Source organism: Epinephelus moara, chromosome 1, assembly GCF_006386435.1.
Source record: "Epinephelus moara isolate mb chromosome 1, YSFRI_EMoa_1.0, whole genome shotgun sequence".
NCBI lineage: Eukaryota > Metazoa > Chordata > Actinopteri > Perciformes > Serranidae > Epinephelus > Epinephelus moara.
In genome coordinates, this window is record NC_065506.1 from 31,025,123 (window position 1) to 31,049,831 (window position 24,709).

General features: G+C 43.3%; 1 protein-coding gene across 1 annotated transcript; it reads left to right on the forward strand.

Annotated features, from left to right (window-relative positions):
* Positions 1 to 138: 138 nt before the first annotated feature.
* galns (galactosamine (N-acetyl)-6-sulfatase) lies at positions 139 to 24,679 on the forward strand. Its single transcript, XM_050044736.1, has 14 exons — positions 139 to 297; positions 390 to 513; positions 2,431 to 2,505; positions 2,651 to 2,753; positions 4,547 to 4,690; positions 5,478 to 5,544; positions 6,165 to 6,292; positions 6,400 to 6,539; positions 6,690 to 6,793; positions 10,570 to 10,712; positions 12,274 to 12,376; positions 17,468 to 17,589; positions 22,318 to 22,435; positions 24,178 to 24,679. Exons 1-14 carry the CDS (start codon positions 181 to 183, stop codon positions 24,262 to 24,264), a joined length of 1,575 nt encoding a protein of 524 aa, XP_049900693.1. The 5' UTR covers positions 139 to 180; the 3' UTR covers positions 24,265 to 24,679.
* Positions 24,680 to 24,709: the final 30 nt, after the last annotated feature.

Below are 24,709 nucleotides of genomic sequence, written 5' to 3' on the forward strand. Positions count from 1 at the left end.
AAGTCAAGAAAATAAAAATAAATTAGGCTAATATGAATCTAAAATCTTAATTTAATTCAGGCAAAAACATCTCGACACAATTACTCTTTCTGTGTATGCGCAATCGCTGCGCTGAATTCTCGCACGAAGGCAAACAAACCACTTCCTCGAAGCTGATGCTCATATGACTTCAGCACAGCAATGCGAATCATGTCTGCCTTAACTCCTGCTCTCTTCTGTGCAATGATATGTTGTTCCTTGACAGAAAAGACAACAAATGTTTCAACTCCAAACATCATCATAATGCTCATGGATGACGTAAGTTTTTACCCTATGTTTTTTGTGTGTTTTGCCTTTCTGGGTGTGATGTGTATGTATTAACTCTCCATTCTTTCCCCTCTGCTCTTCAGATGGGCTGGGGGGACTTGGGGGTGTTTGGCCAGCCCTCTAAAGAGACCCCCAACCTGGATGCCATGGCTGCTGAGGGGATGCTGCTTCCAAATTTCTACACTGCGAGTCCACTCTGTTCCCCTTGTGAGTTACTGTCAGTGTTGTAATATAGAACCTGAACCAGCAGTTCCTGTTTTACAAGATGTTAGATTAGCTTATTTTATGTCTCATCACAGCTTCAGCTTTCTATTTCTATACATGTGTTGTTATTGTCAAGATTCAAGATTGCTTTATTTGTCTTTAAAGGCTGCCACTTTAAAATACACACATAGAAACAGACATAAAGTGCATCCAAATGCATGCAACACTGCCTCTCTTTTTACACCTTCCTTTTGTCGTTAGTTTAAGAGATTCGCTGGTAGAGGGATAAATAGTTTTTATACTTGTTCTGGTATCATGAGAGGGAGAGGACTTGGGAGGGGTCAAATTTTTTGGCCATAGACCTATCAAGAGCCATTTTTGGCCCCAAAAAATAAATGAAATGTATCTAAATACACATATGTGCAGTTCGAACGTATGCTCTTTTTCTTTTCTTTTTTTCCTGAAGATATACTGAACAAGGCACGGTGGTGCAGTGGTTAGCACTGTCACCTGACAGCAAGAGGGTTCCTGGTTCAAACCCAGGGTGGGGGAGTCCTTCTGTGTGGAGTTTGCATGTTCTCCCTGTGTCAGTGTGGGTTTTCTCCGGGTACCCTGGTTTCCTCTCACAGTCCAAAGACATGCAGGTTAATGGGTGACTCTAAATTGACCATAGGTGTGAATGTGAGTGTGAATGGTTGTCTGTCTCTATGTGCCAGCCCTGTGATAGTCTGGCGACCTGTCAAGGGTGTACCCTGCCTCTCCCCCACTGTCAGCTGGGATAGGCTCCAGCCCCCCGCGACCCTCAAGAGGATAAGGGGTGACAAAAATGGATGGATGGATGGATTTGGAATCCACAGCTAGCATAACTAGGAAGACTCAAGACTACTGTGGCCATTGCTAGTGATGTTTTTAGTGGAAAAGGCGCTAGACCAGACATATGACACACATTTTAGTTGACGAAATGTGAAATAATTTTTTTACATCTTTGTATAGGCTACGCATTTTTATAGTTGAAGGATGTAAGAATCACTGTAGGCCTTCAACAATAAATTAAAATGAAAATGTTTAAAAAATAACAATTATTCATTTCCCATTTAATTTTCTGTCAAAGCCACAGGGAGCCACTGCTCCAGACCCTAGCCTTTTAACTATAGTGCTTTTACAGACAATAGTTAGTGGAGTTTGCATGTTCTCCCTGTGTCAGCGTGGGTTTTCTCTGGGTACTCCAGCTTCCTCCCACAGTCCAAAGACATGCAGCTTAATTGGTGACTCTACATTGCCTGAACATGAGCATGAATGGTTGTCTGTTTCTATGTGTCAGCCCTGCAATAGTCTGGCAACTGGTCCAGGGTGTACCTGGCTCTTGCCCAACGTCAGCTGGGATAGGCTCCCCCAGCGACCCCTAACAGGATAAGCGGTTACGGAAAATGAATGAATGATTGAGTTAGATGGGGTGATGCTCCCTCACAGTGATTCTGTGCAGGAAAGCAGGAATTGTTACGTCACTGTTGTTAGAAACCTTTTAACTCTATGTTGGTAATTGTCATGTTTTTTAGGTAAACTTAATTGAAGGTGTATATACATGTAAAATGCTTTGGATTCAGAATAAAGTTTGTGAGCATTTTGTTCATGAAGAGTTATACAACCCTTGTGGATGAACTTTAGAAATACCAGGCAGTCAAGCTGAAAAGCTGCTTTTCTTCTTGTTGAATTGAAATGTGAAGGTACAGAGTTTCACCTGACAGCAGTGATTAGAGTCCGTAATTCAGTTGAATCACAGCCATAAATAGCAGTTGGGTGTAGAAAGGGATATTGGTCTTGGTATTTACAGAAAACAAATGTGTTTGCCAGTAAAAAAGCATTTGAAGGACCACCATTCAGAAATCTTAATGATTTTTTTTTCTGTCATTTTAATGACAGCCAGGGCTGCACTTCTCAGCGGGAGGCTGCCTGTCAGGAACGGTTTCTATACCACAAATGGCCACGCCAGGAACGGTACACTCTCAGTATATCCTTACTGTGCAATTTATCCAGCTGCAAATCATTTCTTGCAGGTTTTCTCATTACTTCGTCCATAATGTACAGTTTGCAATAAAGTCCTGGAAAGTTCTGTACACTAAATTTTGACCCTTTTTTACAGCATACACACCACAGGAGATAATGGGAGGAATCTCTGAGGATGAGATTTTAATACCCCAGATGCTGAAGAAAAAGGGCTACGTCAGCAAGATAGTTGGCAAGTGGTGAGCTCTTTATCTTTCTGTAATCCAGGTTTTTAGTGGTTTCTGAAGTTTTAGAGGTTATGTTGATGTCGACAGGCCGTGGTGGCTGTGATTGACATCTGTGGAATTGATTCCATGAATTAAAGTTTGTTTGCATGTTTTAACCAGTTTATTACTTAACGTACTGATGATTATTTTCCACAGTATACAGTAATTTTATACTAAATGTTTTAATGTATTTTTCCTATCCCTGAGGCATCCGTTGATGTGCATCCATTTCTGTGTGGTACTAAAATCTTCCCTTTGTTGCTCTGTTGTAATGTCCCAAGCCATGATTACTTATTTTAAAGGTTAAGTGTGTAAGATTTAGTGGCATCTAGTGGGAAGGATTGCAGATTGCAACCAGCTGAAACTTCTCCCTGTTAGAATTCCTTCAGTGTTCACTGTTCAGGAAGCTTTTACAGGGCCCTGAATCATCCACAGAGGTCTCTTCCTCTCCAAAACAAACAAACCTGGTGATATTAACTTGTGAAAACACTGAATTAAGCAGTTTTATGTTAGAAATTAGCGTTTCCCCAACACTGTTTGACATGTCGGAGACGGGCCACTGGGCCAGCACTTGCTAATGTGAGCTCCCTTTTTTTTTTCTCTTTTATTTTAATTAAACAAAACCCCAAATTCATCAACAGACACTCAAGTATTTATACAAAGAGACATGGAAAGTGCAAACAAACATTTAACATATTAATATTGGCCCTTAATTAACAGACTTTACTGTGACATAGACATGTAAAGGATCTATATAGTTTTTTTTCACTTGGGGCCACATTATCTCCGTCTAAAGCCGTGCCCATCAGCACCTTCCCTCCTGGTGCACACGTTTGACCATAACCTGAGAGCAGTCATCACAGTTTACCGTGCAGCACCAGTGGGATCTGCAGTTGCAGGTGCTCATTACCTCCATGTGTCTCTCTTCCACCCTGAGGCAGCATTCATGACACAACCTGTGGATATACCTGTGGTAACTTAAGATCCAGGGGCTGGTTGCACAAAGCACCATAAACTCAGCCATGTTGCGGTAAAGATGCAGTCAGAGGTATCTTGTGCTTTTTTCTTTACTTTGGTTGCTAAGGTCTGTGCAACAGTTTAACAAACTTTAAGACCAAGAAATGGAGAAAAACTTAAGGAAACCTGAAGGAGAAGACTCAAGGATGTTTTGTGCAAGCGATTTTACTGAAAGGAATCCTTAATTTGAAATTAAAAGAAAATCTGGGCTTAAAGTTCTTTATGCAACCAGCCCCAGACATTCAGGAACCACTACAAATACTCAATAAAGCAGTTTGATGTTGAAAAGTCAGTGTTTTTCATATGCTCTCTTCGCGGAGGGGCTGCTAATCACAATGGCCAATACGAAACAGTGAATTGCTCTATCTAGAGCCAGTGTTTGGTTTGTCCTTTCTGGGCCACTGTAGAAACATGGCAGACTCAATGCGTGGGGACACACTCCCTATGTACATACTTATTATATTCCATTTATGACAATATATTCCCCTAAATCTTACACACTGCACCTTTAAAAGATCTTCACAATATTACCACCAAACACACAACTTTAATGTGATAGATTAGGTTGATAGATAGAAATGTAGTAACTGCAATCAGACATCAAAATAAGTATGTTGTGCTTTTGAAAATGATTTTTAGTAGCACAGGTTTGTTTGATCTGCAGTAGTGGTCTACATTTAAATGCACAGAATGCTCCTTCAATCATCTTAATCTGTCAGTGTGTGAGTGCACTTTGTTTGTCACTAAAGGCATCTGGGCCACAGACCGCAGTACCTGCCTCTGGAGAAAGGCTTTGATGAATGGTTTGGTGCACCAGACTGCCACTTTGGCCCTTACAACAGCAGCTTCAGACCTAACATCCCCGTCTACAACAACTCTGAGATGCTTGGCAGGTAGTATCACACACGGGCACTCAGATATACATAACAGCAGACAGATACAGATGCTGAAAATCTATAAAAATCTTCTTTCCCCCGTGACTCAGTGGAATGGTTTGGCTGGCTGCTCCTCTGGATGAGTTGAGTGTCTCCCCTCCTCTTCCTTCTCTGTACCAGCTGTGCTTGTGTATTCCATTTTCCGCCCATTTGTTTTCCCCAAAACAGCCATATGTGTATTCAGGGTCATTGGAACTGGCAGCCGGGCGTGTTTTTCGCTTAGCCGTGGGTTTAATCAGCGCTGCATACCTGGGCCCTGGACAGACATACGCACGCACACACACACATAGACACGCATGCACACAGACACACATGCCCTCAAGAGACGGCAGGTTGCGCTGGCTGTGTGCGAGGACACCTGGAGGAAGTGAAGCGTAAGAAAGAGAGATGCCTGTCACTGCTTCTCTGCTCGCCGCGCTACGCCTCAGCAACACCTCATAACAGTTCCCTCTGCTCAGCTCTGCTGAGACTTCCCAAATATGTCTTTCACCGAAATCTCCTGCAAACACAGGGAAATTTGCCTCTGTTGTCTTAATGATATTGTCTGAGGTAGTTTCGGTCAATTTAGAGGCAGATTGAAAACCCTGACAAAACAATCAGGTCGTTGTGAAAGAGTTATTTTATGCGGTTGGATAAGCAGAGGAGGAATGGCACAGTGTGGCCTCGGCAGGTATTCAGATGGGATGATGGTTAACTAATAATCAGGGTTTATTTATTGAATCATGTCAACCCACTTGTTTTTCAGATACTATGAGGAGTTTAAGATTGACAGGAAGACGGGAGAGTCCAACCTAACACAGATGTACTTGAAAGTAAGTTCAGGCCCACCTGTCCTTTCGGAATCTGTCTCAGATGATACAACACTTTCAGTGGAGCAGAGTGTGTCAGGTACTCCCTAGAATATGAAAGAGAGTACAACTTTATTGTCCACCAGAGTGGAAAATCAGGTTTGACTCACCAAAATATAAAAGCACAAAAACATAAATCATCTATTTAACAAATTAAAAGCGCAATTAAAGCCTGATTTTGGCCTTTGATCATTACCGTGCTTTTCACCAGCAGAAGTGGATTGTTGACTTTTGCGCACGCTCGTCTTGATTATCTCTGCTGCCTACGTCAGTCCCTCCCATTCACTTCCTAAGGGGATCAAAAGCAGCACGCAGAGACACACTGCATGCTTGAGAGGTGTACTTTGTCATCACAAGAAGAAGATGCATCTGTCAAGTAGAGCTTTATAAAGCTCATATTAGCGTGTCTTATGGAGCTAGACTGGTTTCAGTCGTGCTGTTATTAATGTGGAGGATTGTTTGGAAAATGCAGTGAGAAAGAGTCATTTTTTTATACTGTCTGACAGCAGTACTGTGAATCAAGCTACACTAAGTCATTTGACATCTGCACTGACAGTGTTGTATCACACCTCCCACCTCTACAGGAAGGGCTTGACTTTATACGTCGCCAGACTGTGGCCCAGCAGCCCTTCTTCCTCTACTGGGCAGCTGACGCCACTCACGCGCCTGTCTATGCCTCCAAACACTTCCTAGGGAGGAGCCAGCGAGGCCGGTACATTATATCCTACCTTGCTGACTCTTTTACTGTCCATCAGATGCATGAGGTAATAAGTGAATGTATTTCTCATAGGGAATGATTAAAGCTATGGTTGTCTGTAGGTATGGTGATGCAGTGATGGAGCTGGACTACAGCGTCGGTCAGATCTTGTCATTGCTGCAGAGTCTGGGCATCGAAAACAACACCTTTGTCTTCTTCACCTCAGACAATGGAGCTGCTCTGGTATCCAGCCCAAATGAAAGTAGGCACTGAACTCAAATGCACACGTACACACACACAGTTGTTCCTCTGTGAAACCGAGTCGGTTCATTTTTGTCTCAGACACATTTTCTGTCCTGTTTATGTGTGTGATTTGATACATGGATGCATGCCCGTGCTTCTGATTCCTCAGGCGGGAGCAACGGGCCGTTCCTCTGCGGGAAGCAGACCACCTTTGAAGGGGGCATGAGGGAGCCAGCCATTGCCTGGTGGCCTGGACACATCAAAGGAGGCACGGTGAGAATACCCCTGTGATTTAAAGCTTTTACCAAATAAAGCCTCCAATAAATTCCAAGACGATCATTCACTTAATCCCCACCATCTTCTCCAGAGACTAGACTAGACTTAGACCCGGGATCCAGAGCCAGTTTTTTCTCTTCTAAGCATTGTTGCTGCTCCTTAATGTTCTGCCTATCAACAGGTACCAGGAGCTGAACTGTTCTCTGTGCAGCTGCGGGCGATGCACAGGACTATAAAGCAGGGTTGAGAGTAAAGGAATAATTATTTCACTAATCCTCTCTTTTGAATGATTGTTGCTTTTTGTTTTCATTTGTGTATCGTTTACCACTTTACACGCGCACACTCTGACCCAGTGGCGCCGTAACCAGTTAATCTCGACTATGCTCAACTTCTGTCGAGCGATTGAACTCCAGAAACACTAAAGATAAACTGTGTGATTGCAGCCATGAAGCGTGTGGGCGCTTTTTTCCACTGTTTCCTCAAATATTTTTTGGCTGGAATTAATGCTCCAAACTCTCTCTTTCCTCCCTCCCCCTCCCCAATTTAACCCCCCACCCACACCGTGATCCTCTAAGCCTGTGCGTTCTGCAAATGACTTTTAATTGTATTAGGGGCAGCTGTGACACGGGGCTGTGACGCAGAGGGATTTGGTGGAGGAGCGAGCGGAGGCTGCAGTCTGCAGTAAGCCTTGCCCCTGGCTCATCTCACAGGGGTGTGCTGGGGCCTGATAGCACAGCAGAGTAGCGAGGGAGAGGGGGATTGGGAGCGTCTTAAGCGGCTAATCTGTTTGTGTGTTTGCTGAGGTTGGATTGAGCCGTAATGAGGACTTCAGTATCTGAATATGCCAGGCGCTCAGGATAAAGGAACGGGAGGGATGGAGGGGAGGGGAGGGGAGGGGGGGGTTGGTGGTACAGGGAAGGAAGCAAGGAAGAAGTAAAAGAGGTGGCTGGTGTAGAAAAGAGAAAAGGAGGAGTGCTAAAGACGCTGGCACTGCCACGCTGCCAGGATTGGTGCTGTGTTCGCAGGGCTTTGCTGCACCTGTGCCACTTTATAATTGACCAGTGCGTCTGTGTATGCATGTGCAGGTGTGTAAAACATGTCTGTGTAATTTTTGTTTGATTGTACATGCCCGCACATGTGCTTTTGTATGTATTTTGGATCAGTTGTATGTGTGACAGACAACTTTCTAGACCAGTGGAAGAGACACAGAGGTAAATAATAACAGTATCTGCAGTCATAGGCGTAGATTCTCAGGGGAGAGGGGTGCAGGGTACACATCCCCATCAATATTTAGAACATATGCATCTGTCCCTCACAATGAATGACATTCCCACCTGAAATTGATGCAGGAAAGGCACAAATTGGTGCATAAAACTTCACCAGAATGCAGGAACTTTGGTGTTTGTTGCGATATATTTCCTGGAGGAGAACCCCCAACCTCCCCAATGTCATATGTGTCCACCCCAACGCTGAAGCCAAATCTGCGCCCTTGTTTGCAGTTGTGCCTTGGCTGTGAGAATGAGGGTCCATAGATCCTCCCTGAAGCTCTCTGGGATCGTGATGACAAAGCTGCTTTGTTGGAGCTACTGTACTCTACAGCTCCGAATCCATCACTTTGGGAGGGAGGACAGACCAGGCACAGGGTTGCCCCCCTCTGTTGTTTTGTAGTCCTCTGAAATCTTTGTCGATCTGAGCATTGAAAAGTTCATAAGCCCCAATGGTGGAGACAACAAACAGCCATGCAAGCCTTTGTTATAGCGGGATTTCAGCAGGTTCATTGTGCTATCTAGGAACAGATTAGGGATGCACGATATTGGATTTTTTTGCCGATATCCGATATGCCGATAGGTAACAACTCATTTGACTGATAACTGATAGCGATATCGATATATCTACTTTTTTCCCTACCCAATTTAAGCAATCATTAAGTCCCCTCTGCGGCTGAATTAACATCAAATAATGCATGCATACTCTTATCAAGGAGGATCAGTGATAGAAAGATCTGAGTGATGAAACCTGGAAATTTAACTGACTAAATGTGCAGGACGTTGTTGTCATATTTAGGAGGATAGCAGGTGGTGTACAGGAATGAGGGAGCATTGCTGGTCTGAAGCAGGTGCATATTCAGCATTCTCCCAGTGCCTGAGGGGGGCGAGGGGGCCAGGGTGACGGGGGGTGAGCGGCTGCAGGAACAAAGATGGGGAGGCGGGTGGGGTTTCGGCCCCACCACGTTGTCGAGCGTCCCCAATCCCTTTTGTTGTGTTTTATCAGGCAGCAGACACACAGGCAGAGTGGCAGAGACGGGGATAGAAGCACTGCCTCCTCAGATAACCAACATCACCACTCACGACACAGAAAGAAACGAGAGAAAGAGAGTGTGACGTTAATAGAGAGTGATGAGTCAGTCAAAAAAAGAGAAGAAGAAGAAAGAACAAAGGGTGAAGAAAGAATGAAGTTCAGCGTTGACTGCAAACGAGGGCAGAGCTAATGAAGGAAGGAAATAAAAGATGGCAACTCATGAGATAAATTCCTCCGTCAGAGCCGTCTAAGTCTGAAAGTTTTGCTTTTTTTGGTCATGCAAGTTATTACCAACTAAATGTCAGTTTGGCTTCTTCTTGTGTCCTTTTGTCCTGTCTTCTTTAGTGGTTTGTGTGTGTGTCTGTGTGAGGGGGACTTTGAAAAAAAAGAAAAGAAAAATGAAGTGAAGGACTAAATCTGTTAGTGTTTGTGTGCGTGTGTGTGTGTGTGCATGTGTGTGAGAAGGAGAAAGTCTGGATGTGCAGATAGATCATGGAATGCATTGCAAAGCCTTTTCTGTGGCTGGTTCTGTGGATACAGAAGAAAGAGGGAATTCATTTCAGTGCTAAGGAGCTTGTGTGTGCGAGTGTGTGTGCGTCTGTGTCTGTATGTGTGCTGGCTGCCGATAGGAGCACAGCGGCACATGGCGGTGCAGCTGCAGAGGCCTGATAGTGCTATCTGATTGTGAGCGTGCCGTCTCCCTCTAAGGCTCGCTCAGGAGAGAATGGAACGGAAGATCAAGGATGACAACGAAAAAATGTCATTTTATCTGAAAATAGTTCAAAGTTTATAAATAAAATAAAGCTTTTCAGTGGGACTGGGAGAAGGAGATAAAACACCAGCTCGCTCCAGCTCCAGCCGCCTGCTTGCCCGGGCCTTGTCCTCTTCCTACTTTCTCTCCTCTTTTTCTTCGCTCCTCCTTTTTCGTTTCCTCCCCCCCCAAAAAAAACTAATTTAGAAAGAGAAGCATTTTGGAGGCTTTATAATAAACCTGCAAGCAGAGATTAGAGAGGAGACTGGAGAAATGCACCTCTTTCCTACATGTGTACACACAGCAACACATACAAACATCCTATCATGACTGTGCATTCTTCCCTTGTTCACAGTCATAAAGAAAATCCTGCATAAAGGAGCGAGCTTGTGGTATTCCTGAACTATAAAACTGTTCATTCCTGATTTGTGAACTTGTAATTATTTGGCACTGATGGCAAAAAGAAGCAAAATCATTGAGGAATAATTCTTAGAAACAGTGGTGGAGATATACGCAAAACCATGACTACATTGTTTGTGGTAAGAAGAACAGCACCTGGTAGCACTGCCATTAAAAAATGTGTTAGTCCTTGAAAGGACACTTGGCCAGTCCTCATTCCCTCAAAGCTCCTCACTTTTAATGATCCTGACTCGCAGGTTGTGTGAAATGGCTTCTCATACTGCAGATAGTGAATGTAGTTTTTGATTTCTTTGTCCTTATACAGGTGAATTACCAGTTGGCCAGTGTGATGGACCTGTTCACAACCAGTCTGGTTCTGGCCGGTATCACCCCTCCCGATGACAGAACCCTGGACGGACTGGACCTGACACCTGTCCTGCTAAACGGCATGCACACACAGCAAGAGAGGCAAGCACACACACTAGCTGTAATCTCTAAGAACAGATATCTGCATATGTATGCAGAATCTGTAGGAAACCGGACAAGGTGCTGATATCAGAAGCACTCTGGTTTCCGTTTGTGGAGTAGTATTGACCAATCAAAGAAGTGCATAGAGGTGGAACAAACTGGCCAAAATGCAATCTCAGAACACATCAGCTGTTGTCTGATGACAAAATGGCTTTTTAAATTTTTCTGCATTCATATGTGTATGAATGAACAATATTTGTTTTCAGAGATTAGCTGAAATGATTGGCGCATGAAAGAGGAAGTCTTGGCCCACATATCTCCTGGTTATACAGGAAACCCCAAAATATTGACACATTCAACCAAATTCTGTTTGAAGCTTACATGGCACATCCTTGCATACTGCACCCTACACCAGTACAAGACAAACCTGCTAGTGCTGCAGTTATTTGAACCCTGCTGCATATGATAAGGCTTAGTCTCTATATACAGACTCTACATTCAGTGAATGTAGAGTCTGTAGGCAAACCCCGGAGATCTTGCCTCCAGAAGAAGAGCGGAAGAGCCCTGGTTTCCGGTTGTAGGCTGTTTATAGTCCGCGTGATATTGATCAATCACGTTTGAGCCGGCTGCAGTTGTTGCCAGGTTAAACGCTCCGTGCGGTGAACTAACGAAACATAATTGGCGTCACTGCAAACTCTGAATCCATCGCAATGGTTCAGCATATTTACTTATTATATATAAACGGAAGTCGAAAACGGAAGTTCGCCTCCTCCGCCCAAATCAAACCGGAATGCCAAAAAATCAGGGGTCTGCCCCCAGAGGCTGTATTGCCATCTGCCGGAAGTCAGGCGCCGAATACAGCCAATGGGTTCCGAGAATGGATAAGGCTTAACGTAGCAATCAGCCACTTTAATCATTTGCACAAAGACGTGACTTGCCTAATAATTGACAAGACCCTCACCCTTACCCATAGCTATCTAAATGCTAGCATAGCATTTTCTTAAGAGGTTCCACTTCTGGATCAAGGGGCAAAGGGGACTGATCTTGTTGGTATAGTTGTGATGTAGCTGGTGGGTGAGTTACATAGCTACTCCAGCTGCAGCAATACCTACTTGGAAAGACTGACCATTACCCCTAGAGGCTTATCGTTGTCACACTGATAGCTGATGGGTTTCAAAATTTCGTTACCTGTTACAGGATTTTACCAGTTGGCTAGAGATTTTTTGGCGTTTGTGTCCTTTACTTTGGGGCAAAAGTCCCCTTCATTTTTTAAACGCTTTTGAGTGGAACAGCAGTGTTAATTTTGTCATGCAAGAGGACAACAAGGCAGCTTTTTGAGCCATGCTAGCTCTGAGGTTTTCCATCGGTACGTCCACCACTTTGACCAAACGATCTCAGTAACTATGGTAAGTATTACAGTGGAGTTTTGTGTAGACTTTCGTGTCATGGATGGTCCCATTTCCTCTTCCTCTTGTGCCATCATAAGGTCAGAATTGTATTTTGTCCAATACTTATGACCAAATACCTGCAAAACTAATGACATTCCCATCAACCTCAACAGGCCGATCTTCTATTACCGAGGAAATCAGCTCATGGCCGTGAGGCTTGGACAATACAAGGCCCACTATTGGACCTGGAGCAACTCATGGGAAGAGTTTAAAAAGGTAAGATTCCCTTTTAATCCAGCAACTCTGTGCCATCTCTGTTTCCTCAGTTCCTGATTTGCACTGCCACATCCTCCCTCTTTGTCTCTCCTAATCTTACTCAAACACACAAACACTTTCACTGTTGGTGTTATCTTGAAAATGGCTCATCAGTTGACTGCTGTGTACATCAGAGCGTAATGAATATTAATGAAGAACCCCCCACATCAGCGAACTTACATCATTCATCAACCAGTTGACTTGTTTGTTCTGACTCCAGTGGAGATTTTCTTCCTCTGCATTTACATACTGACGTTCCCCGCTGTAGACTTGTTCTTTTGGCACCACGGAGCTCAAAAGGAAGAAAGAAAGGCAGATGCCAGCAGTATCTCTCGGTCGTAATTACATCAACTCTGCGCTGATTAAATGTATCAGGAGAAAAGTGAAATGTGACACTTGAGAGGCAAAGATCCGTCTCTCTCTCCTCTGTCCATAAAAACATGTCCTCCTGTCCTCCCATCATGGCTCTGCTTTTCCTGTGATCCAGTTTGTTTTATGCCCCATCGGTCGCTTAAATTGCTCTCTCCTTCAGGGCCGCTGAATCAATAGCAGCCTCCTTTATCAACTCATGTGAACTGAAGTGGAACTTCACAAATAATAGCGTCTGATTGCCTGTGAGTTGCCTATCGATTGGTGTGTGTGTGTGTACATGAAAGAGGGAGAAAGGACCAGAGAAAACATGTACATGTATGTCCTGTGTGTGTGTTTTATGGAGCCACTGTTGAGTTCCTTTGAGGGAGCCAGAGTTAAATTGCCAATATGCTTCATGTCATTGTGGCTGAATCATTTAAGTGTCCATCTCATGTAAACCATAGTGCATTTTATAAACATGAAAATGTAAACAAAGCCAATTATTAAGGTGTTTCACAAAGTCAGACTATGCATGAAATTAGCCTTAGAAGGAAAGTTCTTGTTTAGGCCTTCTCATGCAGGAATAACATGGATTAATGATTATTTTAAAATGATCTGGACCCTTTAAACCTTAAAATTACAGGCTTCACTTTTACCTGTCTTGCAACAGAAATACAGAATCAAACTTTCTTTTTACTGACACAAAAATCATGTTTTCCTGCTTGCTCTTCTGCTTTGGTAACACTTTAAAATATAATTTGTTTTTTCTTGGCCCATGGTAAGAAAATAAACAAGGGAAGATGTGTGTCTGTGAAGAAGAACAAAATTACAGGTTAATAGCTGGGAGACGTATCGCTCTGTCCTGGCTGTGTTCATGCAGCTCAGCCATGAGGAAAATGAGAAATTTCACAGGCTTAAATGGCTCTCATCAAACTCTCTCGAGGCAGTGTAGTGATGTTAATATTGCGAAATATAGTTTGTCGCGACTGTGGCTCCTTTGTATCTGGATTGCTGAGTAACCTGTCATACAGTAGCAGCTCTACGGCAGCTGTGATGGCTTTTTTTTTTACCATGTTGAATGCTTCAAGGTGATCAATGTAAACTGAAAAATGACTTGTTTTCTAGATATCTGTTAGTCCTACACAGGTTACATCAACTGCAGGTTTTTACATGTTTGTAGAATATGTCAAATACACTGATCAAATCCATAAAGTAGAAAGTAGCAGTGGCCCCTCTGATACAATAGCTGGGCCCTTCCTTGCAAATATAACTGGAGGCCAACATCACTGTCTTTAGGAAGCTGTGGCAAACTCATTTTTTAACCTAGTCCCAAGCAAGTTTAACCCTGTCAACACAGCTTGTCTGGAGGGAAGCTAAGTAATGCTCCAAAATTGAGCATATTAGTTCAGGCAGGACACGATGTCAAGCTCAGCTCACATCTCAGCTACATCAGCTGATCTCAAACAGCCCAATCAACTGATGGAGCAGCTGATCGATGGAAGGGAGTCAGCTGATAGATCACATGATTCCTTTCTATGCAACCAGTTGGCAAATCTCATTCATGGCACCCTATTTAAACTGCTTTGGCCTGCCTACTGTTGCTGCTTTGTCTGCAAGCCACTTTGCAACCCGCCTCCACCCCAGCTCCTCCTTTTCATACTGTGTCTGGCTTATCAATGTCATTTCTGTTTGTCACTGATGCTGCTCTGTTCTGTTCCCGGGGAGTCTTTGCTGCTGCTCTCTCTGCCTTAGGCTTTCCATGTAGGCGCATGGAAGGGCAGGGAGGTTTGCTATCTCTGCTTTAGGCTTTCTTTGTTTGCACGTGGAAGGGCAGAGAGGCCCCAGAACAGAGCATTACCGCCAAACATCATACTGCAAATGGAAATTAAGTTTTCTTTGACTTAAGTGTTCCTGACTGAATTTAGGCTACAGGTTGCGAGGTCGCAAATGGCATTACTATTTTCAAAGGGGTCCCTTCAATGCTATATGATGTATATTCATATGAATGAAAATGGGTTCTATGGTTACCCACGAATCTCCCCTACACTTGAGGCTTGTTCCCAGTAAATGTTTGGTTCCTTACAATTGATGTACTCCTTCAAATTAATGCTGTGTGTTAGTCTTTTTAAGGAAAAGGACAACCAGCCTAGCTGAAGAACATTGAATCACCTAAAACATGTATATACAGTTGCATAACACGTGAAAACAGGATTGTCAAAATGTTAATTGCAATATTAGTCTAAGCACAACAGATAATTAGTATTATAAACAGTGGAATAGGAAACCATAATATATCAGTATGCAGGCCTTTAACTTTCATATTGACATAGTTTTCAGCTAGCCTGTATACTTCAACAATATAATTGAATTCCTGAAATTCAGTTATGGCTTTTGGTTTTGGTGTGCCACCCCAAGATTTTTGGTAGACCCATCTGGCCAGTATGAAAATTGTCTGGGGGTGAAACTGGAAAATAGATATGTTTACAGTATAAATAGTTTAAAATATTCAGCCACAATCTACATAAAGTGATTGTTCTCCTTCCAAAGCTGCTTTTTCCTTTTGGGATCAAAATAGACGCCAAATATTTCCTTTCCAAAATCTATCCCGCCACCGCTGGATGCTCCTGCACCTTATCTTACAATAGTGACTGCTCTGCTCCAGTTTGAAAGCAGCCTAGTTGTATCCATAGCATTAATGTCAGGAGAGATTCGGGGTTATTGCTGTTATGTCTTGGGTACAAGAGACCGAGTCAGAGAGATGCACACAGCAGGCCTTTCTGGCTGCTCCTCTGGGATGAGTTTTTTTTTTCCTTCTTTCTGCATTTCTAAGCTTTTGGCTTCAAAAGACAGGACAAGTCTGGATCAGACGAGGCTCTGCAGGGCGGGGGGTATCTATCCTTCTCACACTCTCTCTTTCTCTCTCTTCTATATGTATTTTTGAGGTACTCCGTTGAGCGATCTCAGAGGGGGGCAGCAACAGTGCCTTACAGATGAATGCTTTCTCGATATTAGTTGTGCTCATCAAAAAGTGTGTGTGTGTGTGTGTGTGTGTGTTGAAGGAGGGGGCAGATCTCCAGGGGGTTCTGGAGGAGTGAGTGTGACTCAATCAGGCTGTGATCACTGCCAGGCGCACGAGAATGGAGTCAGGGAGCAGGAGCGAAGGCGTGGAGAGATGAAGGGGGGAGTGGGGGTGGAGGTGGAGGTGGGGGTGAGGGGGAACATAAGGAAGAAAAGTCCTCTATTTTGCCAGTGACTTCGACCCTGTTATGATGCACCAACAGTAGCTGCATAAATAACACAACAGATTGGAAGACAATATGCATATAGGCCACACTACAATGAGATTCAGCATTGAGCTCAGAGTAGCAGGTGGCTGCGAGTCTAAACATCCAGATCTCTTTAGCTGAGTGTGTTGTATGTCTTTGTTTTGAATTGCACATGATAAAACACACAGAAAAGTCCTTGTCTGCATGTGTTTCAACTGAAACATTTAACAGAATCAAATACAAGCCACTGTAAATTACCAAATTGGACACAAGCCATTGCATAATGACAGGAAGTCAAAGACATTGCAGAGAGCAAAAAAACAAGGGTTGTTGAGAAAATTGGATGGGAATATGTTTTTCTTTTCTTAGGTTTCACTTGTGGTGCATAAAAACTAAAAGCAAACACTGTGTTGAGTTTCTCAGTAGAGAAAGTCTGAGCTTTGCTGCCAAGACAGGGCAGCTCTGCTCTTTCCTGAGGGGGGTTGCAGTCTTATTCCAGCATACATACAGAAGACAGGGCCACTGGACTCAGGCTGAGTGATAAAATGTTCTTAAAGGGATAATGCACCCAAAAATGAAAATTCAGCCATTATCTACTCACCCATATGCCGATGGAGGCTCAGGTGAAGTTTTAGAGTCCTCACATCACTTGCGGAGATCCAAGGGGAGAGGGGGTAGCAACACAACTCCACCTAATGGAGGCTGACGGCGCCCCAGATTCAAACATCCAAAAACACATAATTGAAACCACAAAATATCTCCATACTGCTCGTCCGTAGTGATCCAAGTGTCCTGAAGCCCCGACATGAAAAGTTGTTTGGAAAAACGTCATTTGAACTTTTTTTTTTAGCCTCATTGTAGCCTGTAGCTGTAACTGCTTCTCTGTGTGCTGCGCTCACGTGTGCGCGAGACGTGCTTTTGCTGGTCTCGCGCGAATCTGGGGCGCCATAAGCCTCCATTAGGTGGAGTTGTGTTGCTACCCCCTCTCCCCTTGGATCTCCGGAAGTGTTGCGAGGACACTAAAACTTCACCTGAGCCTCCATCACCATATGGGTGAGGAGATAATGGCTGAATTTTCATTTTTGGGTGCACTATCCCTTTAATGGTGTAAAATTAAACTGTAGCAGGCGTGCAGAATAACATCCAATAACTTAGAAAACTGAAGAGAAAGAAAACCTAATCTGAAGGGTTCATTTTTCCTCCTCAAATGTTATCAGTCTATAATCTAATCCATACTCTGCTTGAGTTAAATTATGATACACATACAAGATCATACACATCTGTAGGTAGTCAGCTAATATTACTTATGTATGTAACAATGTAATTATGAGCCAATTTGGAGATTGTTCAAATGAAACTATATTAGCATCAATGTGTTTCTGTTCAAGTAAAAATTCAAAAAGGTTTGTGTCTTTTTGTGCGATTTCCCCTACAGGGCATCAACTTCTGTCCAGGTCAGGAGGTCCCGGGTGTGACTACCCACGAGCAGAAAGAGCACACAATGCAACCGATCATTTTCCACCTGGGACGGGATCCTGGGGAGAAGTTCCCCATCAGGTTAGTTCCTCGGAAACTTCAACTCCGCGTACAGCTGATTTCCAGTCAGAGGACAGAGGTGAGGTGAGGGGAAAAATGAGAGAGGGAGGAGAGTGAAGTCAACCAGGAACAAGTGAAGAGATGCTGGAAAATGAACCGGAGAGGGGTGAGAATAGGAAAGCAGTTTGCCTGTCGGTAGCACAGACTGTGTATGAGATCAATGCTGATTCAGTGGCATGAAAAAGAAGGCGTCGGATTGATCCGCTCAGCCAGAGCTCGCCTGATTACACCCACCTCTTTGTGATTGCAAACAGCTCCTTAAAGATCACTATCTGGTCCTCAACCCTCTGGTGCACCGCTGCAGGTTAAAATTGCAAGATAAATTGTTCAGGTCTAAATTGAGAGCGAGTGCTGTTTAATGGAGTTTTGTATGTCTACGCTCAGAGGAGAGTTAAGAAACGGCAAAAGGATAAGGACGCCAGAGGACACAGACAGTAAAAGCTGAACTAAGACTATTACTAAATAAAGCTGGGTATATACCACACCATTTTAGAAATGTTGTGGGTTCTAGTCGTCTGCAATATAAAGCCAAAGCTCATGATTTATGTGTCACACTGTGCTGGCTGCCTGATCATCAAGTCGTGACCTGAAATAAAAACATAAAATTTTTTTCTCTGTTTTCCTTTTTTGAGACCCTGTTTTCTTTGAATTAAATTTGTGTTAACACTGGATGGATAAAAATATAATTCAAGCTCAGAATTATTAAGAATTATTATTTATTTGTATCAAGATTAAAAAATCAAGTAAGCTATGAGTTCTTGAGGAATTGAGATTGATTTTTAATTTTGTGCTCGGCTTAATTTTTGTTAAAAGGATGACAGTTTAGTTTATTTTACGTACTTAATGATAATCCGGTGACATGAGCTGCTTTGTTTGTTGTGTATATGTGTTAAATTGTGTATAAGTGTGTACGACTGTATGTGTGCAGACCTCAGGAAGAATAGCCAGTGCTTTTGCTGGTGCTAATGCGGATCTGACGAAAAGAAAAGAAAAGAAAAGAAAAGAAAAGACAGAAAACACAATTGTGAATTAAGATTAGTTTGAAGGCTTCGAGGCAGGTAGAAGTTTGTTTACTTGCGGATCTTTTAGAACAGAAAGTATTGACAGGCAGCTGAAGATCGTCGGCTATATCCTGACGTTTCCCTCGTTCATTCGTGATAGGAGGAGGAAAGAAACTGTTGCCACAGCTTCACCAGTCTGGCGTGTTGTGTCGCCATGACGCTTTTAGATGATGTTTGCCACTTGGTGCAGGCGCATTGAGAAAAAAGGCACTGACCTCGGGGAATGCCTCTGCTTCAACTGTGTGAGAGCCTGACAACAGCTGATCAAAATTTCTGACATGCCGGAAATTTGTCCGACGGCCCAGTTGATCAGGTCATGATCGTCTCTCCCCCTCAAAGATGAAAATTGAGTCAGAAACTGGCTTAAAATCGCACAGTGTATGCCCAGCTTAAAGGCACAAAGATAGATGAGCGTCATCTCTTACTGTGTGCTGTCAATGCAGAACATTTATTGGCTCTTTTAGAAAACATTACGCAATCTGATGCCATGACTAATACATTAAGATAATCTCAGGATCCCTTTGCTCTGCCTCTTGCATTCTGCTCCGGCCTCATCTCCTCTTTGCCTCCTGCTCCAACTCCTTTCAGTTCTGCAGTGAGATTGGATGATAAAACATTAATGTTGTTTTTCAATTGCCCACCTTTTAGCCCTGCTATTCACTTGGAAGAATAGAAAAAAGCCAAACCAATCAATACGCAGCCATGTGTTGTGCCGAGTGCTAGATGTGCACACAAACCAAAAATGCGCACTCATTTTTCACCTTCGACTCGGCCCACAAGGTCACCGCCCCCTCTTCACTGTTCTTCTCCTATCCACTCCAATCAACACTAGTCATTCCTCTTCCTCTCCAAACTTTTGTCTTACTTTTTGCCTTGTTACTTCTCCCTCTCCACCTCCTGCTGTACACCTCGGCTCACTTCTCACCACTCAGCTGCTGTCCCTCTGCATCCACTGGGACCGTCTCCTCCATCCTTGTTAAGTGTGCGTGTGTGTGTGTGTGTGTGTGTACACATGTGTACGTGTGCATTTTGTCCGTGTGCTCCTCGGTCCCCCAGCTGGACTGGCTGCCTGGCCGTCATTAATCTCTGTCTGCACCTAAAGAGCCACTTAAGATGATGTAGGGCCTGTCTGCACACATACCTTCACTACTGTCGCAGGGTGTGATACAGCAAAGAGCACACACACACACACACACACACACACACACACACACACACTATCCTCAGTCTAGAACACTCACCTAGGAAAACAGTGAGGATTATAATTATGCAATGTAGGAGACAATGTGGGAATAAGGTTCAGTAGATTTTAGGTTGTGGTTGTTTTTCTGCTGTCTTGGAACTGATTACAAACAGAGGATTACTTAGAGATGACAAGGGCCGTGTTGGTGGTCCGTGTGTCCAGGATCTACCCAACTCAGCAAGTCTGGATCCTCATTGGATCCTTTAAAGCCTTTTGCTGCCTTCCACTTCGCCCTCCGTCTCTGTGACCCAAGGTCCCGAGGTTAACACATCCTACTTTCACGCCACCTACCTCAGCTCACGTCCCCAGGGCCCCCGGCCATCCAGAGTGTAGTCCCAGCCCCAACGCTGCAGGCAGCCCTTGCACAGTCTGGCCTCATCTGCTGCCTGCCACCATGCTCTTGTGTCCCCAATCAATAGTCCTTACTGAAGTGCTCAATTTCCACCAGGGTGGAGAAGGAGGGTGGAGGGGAGGGGAAGGCAGGACAGATGTATTTGATTGTCTCCTCAATTCCCCCACCTTCTGCCACTGTGTGGTTGTTTGTGCGTGTGTGTGTGTGCCTGTGTGTGCGCTCCAGCAATAGTGTTATGAATCAGTAATCAGAGTGGTGACACACCTGAGCAATGCCCCCATCCCCCTTGGGTGCCATACATTATAAATCAAAAGACTTCATTTGCATACAGCCTGCTTATTATTCCAGATTTTGCCTCTACACCAGTAAGCTAAGGGTTATAATCATGATAATGAGCTGTGCTGACTGTAGGCTTTTTATTATTTGTTTGCAGAGGGGGCATAAACAAATGATATTATTAGTTTTTGATTTAGAGGTCTGCAGTGTGAGATTTTCGGTGCATAGACAAAACAATACAAAACTTAATGTCTTGTGCAAGTTTCTCAGCGCGTCGCACGCTTTGCATGCAGACTTGTATGGGGGAATTGAATACTTATGGCAGTCTGATAAATCTCCCTTACATTTACTTCTATTAAGTTGCTTCATCACTTATCACAAAATGAATCACGACAATCAGTAGCGGGCACAGATAGGAGGGGAATGAAATATCCCTGTCGCTGATCGAGATCGGGCGAAAGCAGAATTTGCGATTTTAGATAGCTGAAGCAATTTAATCTGAATGTCTGATTTTTAACCGAGGGGAGTAATCCAGTTTTCCCTATCAGCTGGGGGTCAAAACACGTACATGGTTATCTTATGACGAATGCGGCACACCAGGAGAGAGACTAATTGCAGCCAGTGCACTACCAGTCGAGTAATTGTAGGGGAAAGTAAAGACTGAGAGTATCAAGGAAAGGAGCAGGTGCTGGCTGATGGAGGAAGCCTTGCTGCCCTGTGGGAGATCTAAGAGGGAGGGTAGGTGTGAGCTGGACAGGGCCCGGGGTTATTACTCTAATTGACACTTCACCTCACACACATGCACACGTTCCCCAGGGGCCAATCAGAGGGCTGGGTTTGCAGTGGAGGGAGGATGGAAGGCTGGCACAGGTGCTGCCGGCGAGTGTATCAGGGGTGTAATTGCACTGCTGATATTTGTCTATCTGTGTGTCACGCCACCAGACGCCCACTCCCCCAACGCACACACACACACACACACATAGACACGCGTACACACACAGCCCATTAACCCTACAGGTCCTATTGAGAGCAGCGTTCCTTTGAAAGCCTTCAGGGCCGCTGTGTTTTACACACTGAATATAATAATGCACAGAGGTGCTCGGGCTCACTGGTGTCCAACAGTAGTAATTGAGAGACAGGGGATGGGAGAGGGGTTACATAGTTCACCCTGCTGAGTGCGCTTTCCCAAAGGGTGCCCAAGTGGACAGCCTGTGTGTGTGTGTGTTTATGTTTTTGTCGTTGAAAGCTACACCATGTCCTCTCTCTGATATAATGAGTTAAGCGTGGACTGGATACATGTGCACAGTGCATTCACTACAACACTCCCTGACAAAAAGGCGAACATTTGGAAATTATGTTCATTTTTGTCTGTGTGTTAGTGTGTGTGGTTGTTTGTTAGGCTTCTCAGTTCATAGAAAAATGTTTGAGAAAAAAAACAGACTGTGTGTGTTTGCGTTGATGTGGGTAAGTATTATAGGATAACGTATGAGAAAATTGTATATGGGGAGGCGAGTTTGTATTTCACCAGTAGATCAATTGAAACTCATTCAGTGTTATCTTAATTGTTGTTGTTAATTACACACTTTAGACACTAAATTTAATATATTTGGGTTTTGAAGATGTAATGTTTGTTGTTTTAACCTATTTTTTTTTTTACATTAATTTCAATTATTCCCCCCCAAAATCGTGCACATAATAGATAATGAAACTAATTGTTAGTCGCAGCCTTTGTGACCATGTGTATTGTGTGTTTGCAGTGTCCTGACTAAGGAGTACCAGCATGTGCTGAGCAGGATCTCTCCAGTTGTGGAGGAGCATAAGCGGACTCTGGTGCCCGGTGCTCCCCAGCTCAACATGTGTGATAGGGCAGTGATGGTGAGATTTACATGACATAAATACCATGATACACATTGATGGTGTAATTGCAAAAACAATAATAATGTTGTGAAAATGGGCAGGTAACTCTTTTCTCAGTAAATCCATAAGCAGGGGTCCAGAACTATTTAACAGTAGATACGGTTTGTTTCTTTTGGGCCAGCCGCCCTCAAAGCTCGATGTGTTTGCACCTGATCTCTCTGTTCTCTGTCCATCATACTTGTACGACAAATAAGTTAATACATAAAAGAAATTGAGCCCTTATGAAAAAGCTGTGAATCTAAAAGTCTGAATAGAGTTGCTGTCTGTTTCTGAGCCCACAGACTGTTAATGTTTTATTTTCACCCCTGTTTATCACTGTAACTAACCTGCTCCAGAATGTGTATCATGTTTGATGGAATCATATGTTATAACATTAATCTGCACCTTTTCTCCTCCACTGCGTGTGTGTTATACATTTCTGAAAAGAAAATCTCCTGTAGGTTTATTTAAAGGAGCTAAATTGAGCAGTGGCTTTGTCACCTCACTGCTGCTGCTGTGGGTTCATCTGTGGCGTAGCACTGCCCCCTTGTGGTGGAGAAATAAACCTAATTTCAAGTACAGCTAGAGTGAATAATATTTGGGTGCTCTGTGTTATGCTAATACACATATGTTGACTTTTTATATATTATATCTAAAGCATGTCATTATCCATATTGAACTGAAACTGAAATTTGACTACTTAAAGATACACCAGGCAGGATTTTCATTAAAAAGAAGTAATCCCTCTACATCATTACTTAAGACCACATGACCTCTGCTGCCTCTATGTTTGGTACATTTATGAGTGTGTACTCCCACAGCGCTCAAGTGAGGTCAGGGCTTTATAAAGAGGAAGTGACCAGGTGCCGACCATAAGCAGAAGGCATCCAAGTTACACAGCGAAACACCAAACGAGCAAACCTAGAGGTTACTTTTACTTTCACTGGTGAGCGGGTTTTCAAACGGTGACATAGAGTAGTGCATAGTGTACCTTTAAAAGGTTTTTGTGACTTTAGTTAACACTGTAAACGACTGTGCAGTGTGAAACCTGCTCTGTAATATCACCACCCATTCATGAACTGATTGTTTTATAAATAAATTCAGCTAAATATGTCACAATTAAATAAACAAGCAATGCATAAATCTTTAAAATATCATGCATATTTTTAAAAAATCCCGAACACGTACCCCTGCATCACAGTTCCAATAAGATAAACCTTTTTGTGATACATCTTAAACGTGATATTGTGAAACAGACTTGACCACTCGCAGACAACAGCACTTGTTTGTTTTTATCTATAAAGCAATATTGAGGAAACTTTTGGCCAACCTCTGCACCCTGCTGTGTGTCAGCTCTGGTAGTTACCAGCTTCGTTCCTCCAAGTGGCTGCTTTATAATGAACCTCGGGTTTAACAGATCTGGGGAAAACTGTAATCTCCTACTCTGCACCTTGGGCATGGAATTATGTTTAAAAAAGATCATAAATTAGAAAAACTTATATCCATTGATGAATTTAGGAGCATCATAAAGAATGTGGCAACAGAGACGTGCTTGTTTTTCTTGAGAGGACACTATGTTTGAATAATTGTTGGCCACCTAATAGTAATATAGTAAGACCCTCATTCCACAGGGCAGGACAAAAACAGTAATGCGTCTCCCTGTAATATCTCTGATAACATCATATTCTTGCGCTTACTTTGACGTCTGCTCTCTGTTTCAGAACTGGGCCCCCCCAGGCTGTGAGAAGTTAGGAAAGTGTCTCAAAGTGCCCAAGTCTGCGCCCTGGAAGTGTGACTGGCCGCACTGAGACGATGAGGAACCAAAACCTGGAGATGTGCCTTTCTACAGAACAACAGACAACAGTATTTTTTTAAAAGGATGCATCTTTAAATTCTTTGTAAAATGGTTTGTGCACAATGTTGAGGAGAATGACGTGAGACAAAACTAAGGGAATAATGTTGATGTACAACATTACATTGATTATGCAAACTGCTTTTCACAGCTGTGATTTTAATGAGCCAACACAAGTTCTACCTGCTCTGGAGAAGCTCTGCATCAAGAGCCAGACTCATTTTGATGATGTAGAGCAGATATGGGACTGTATTTATTTAGATCTAATGAAATTAATTGTGCCATGTTGGATTATTGGATTAATTCTGTGTACTTCTTGTATGCATACGGCAGCATTTGTGGTTTTTAATAAAAGTATTTTTACTACATTGTATCCTGACTATTTTTGGGCCTCCTTCCAT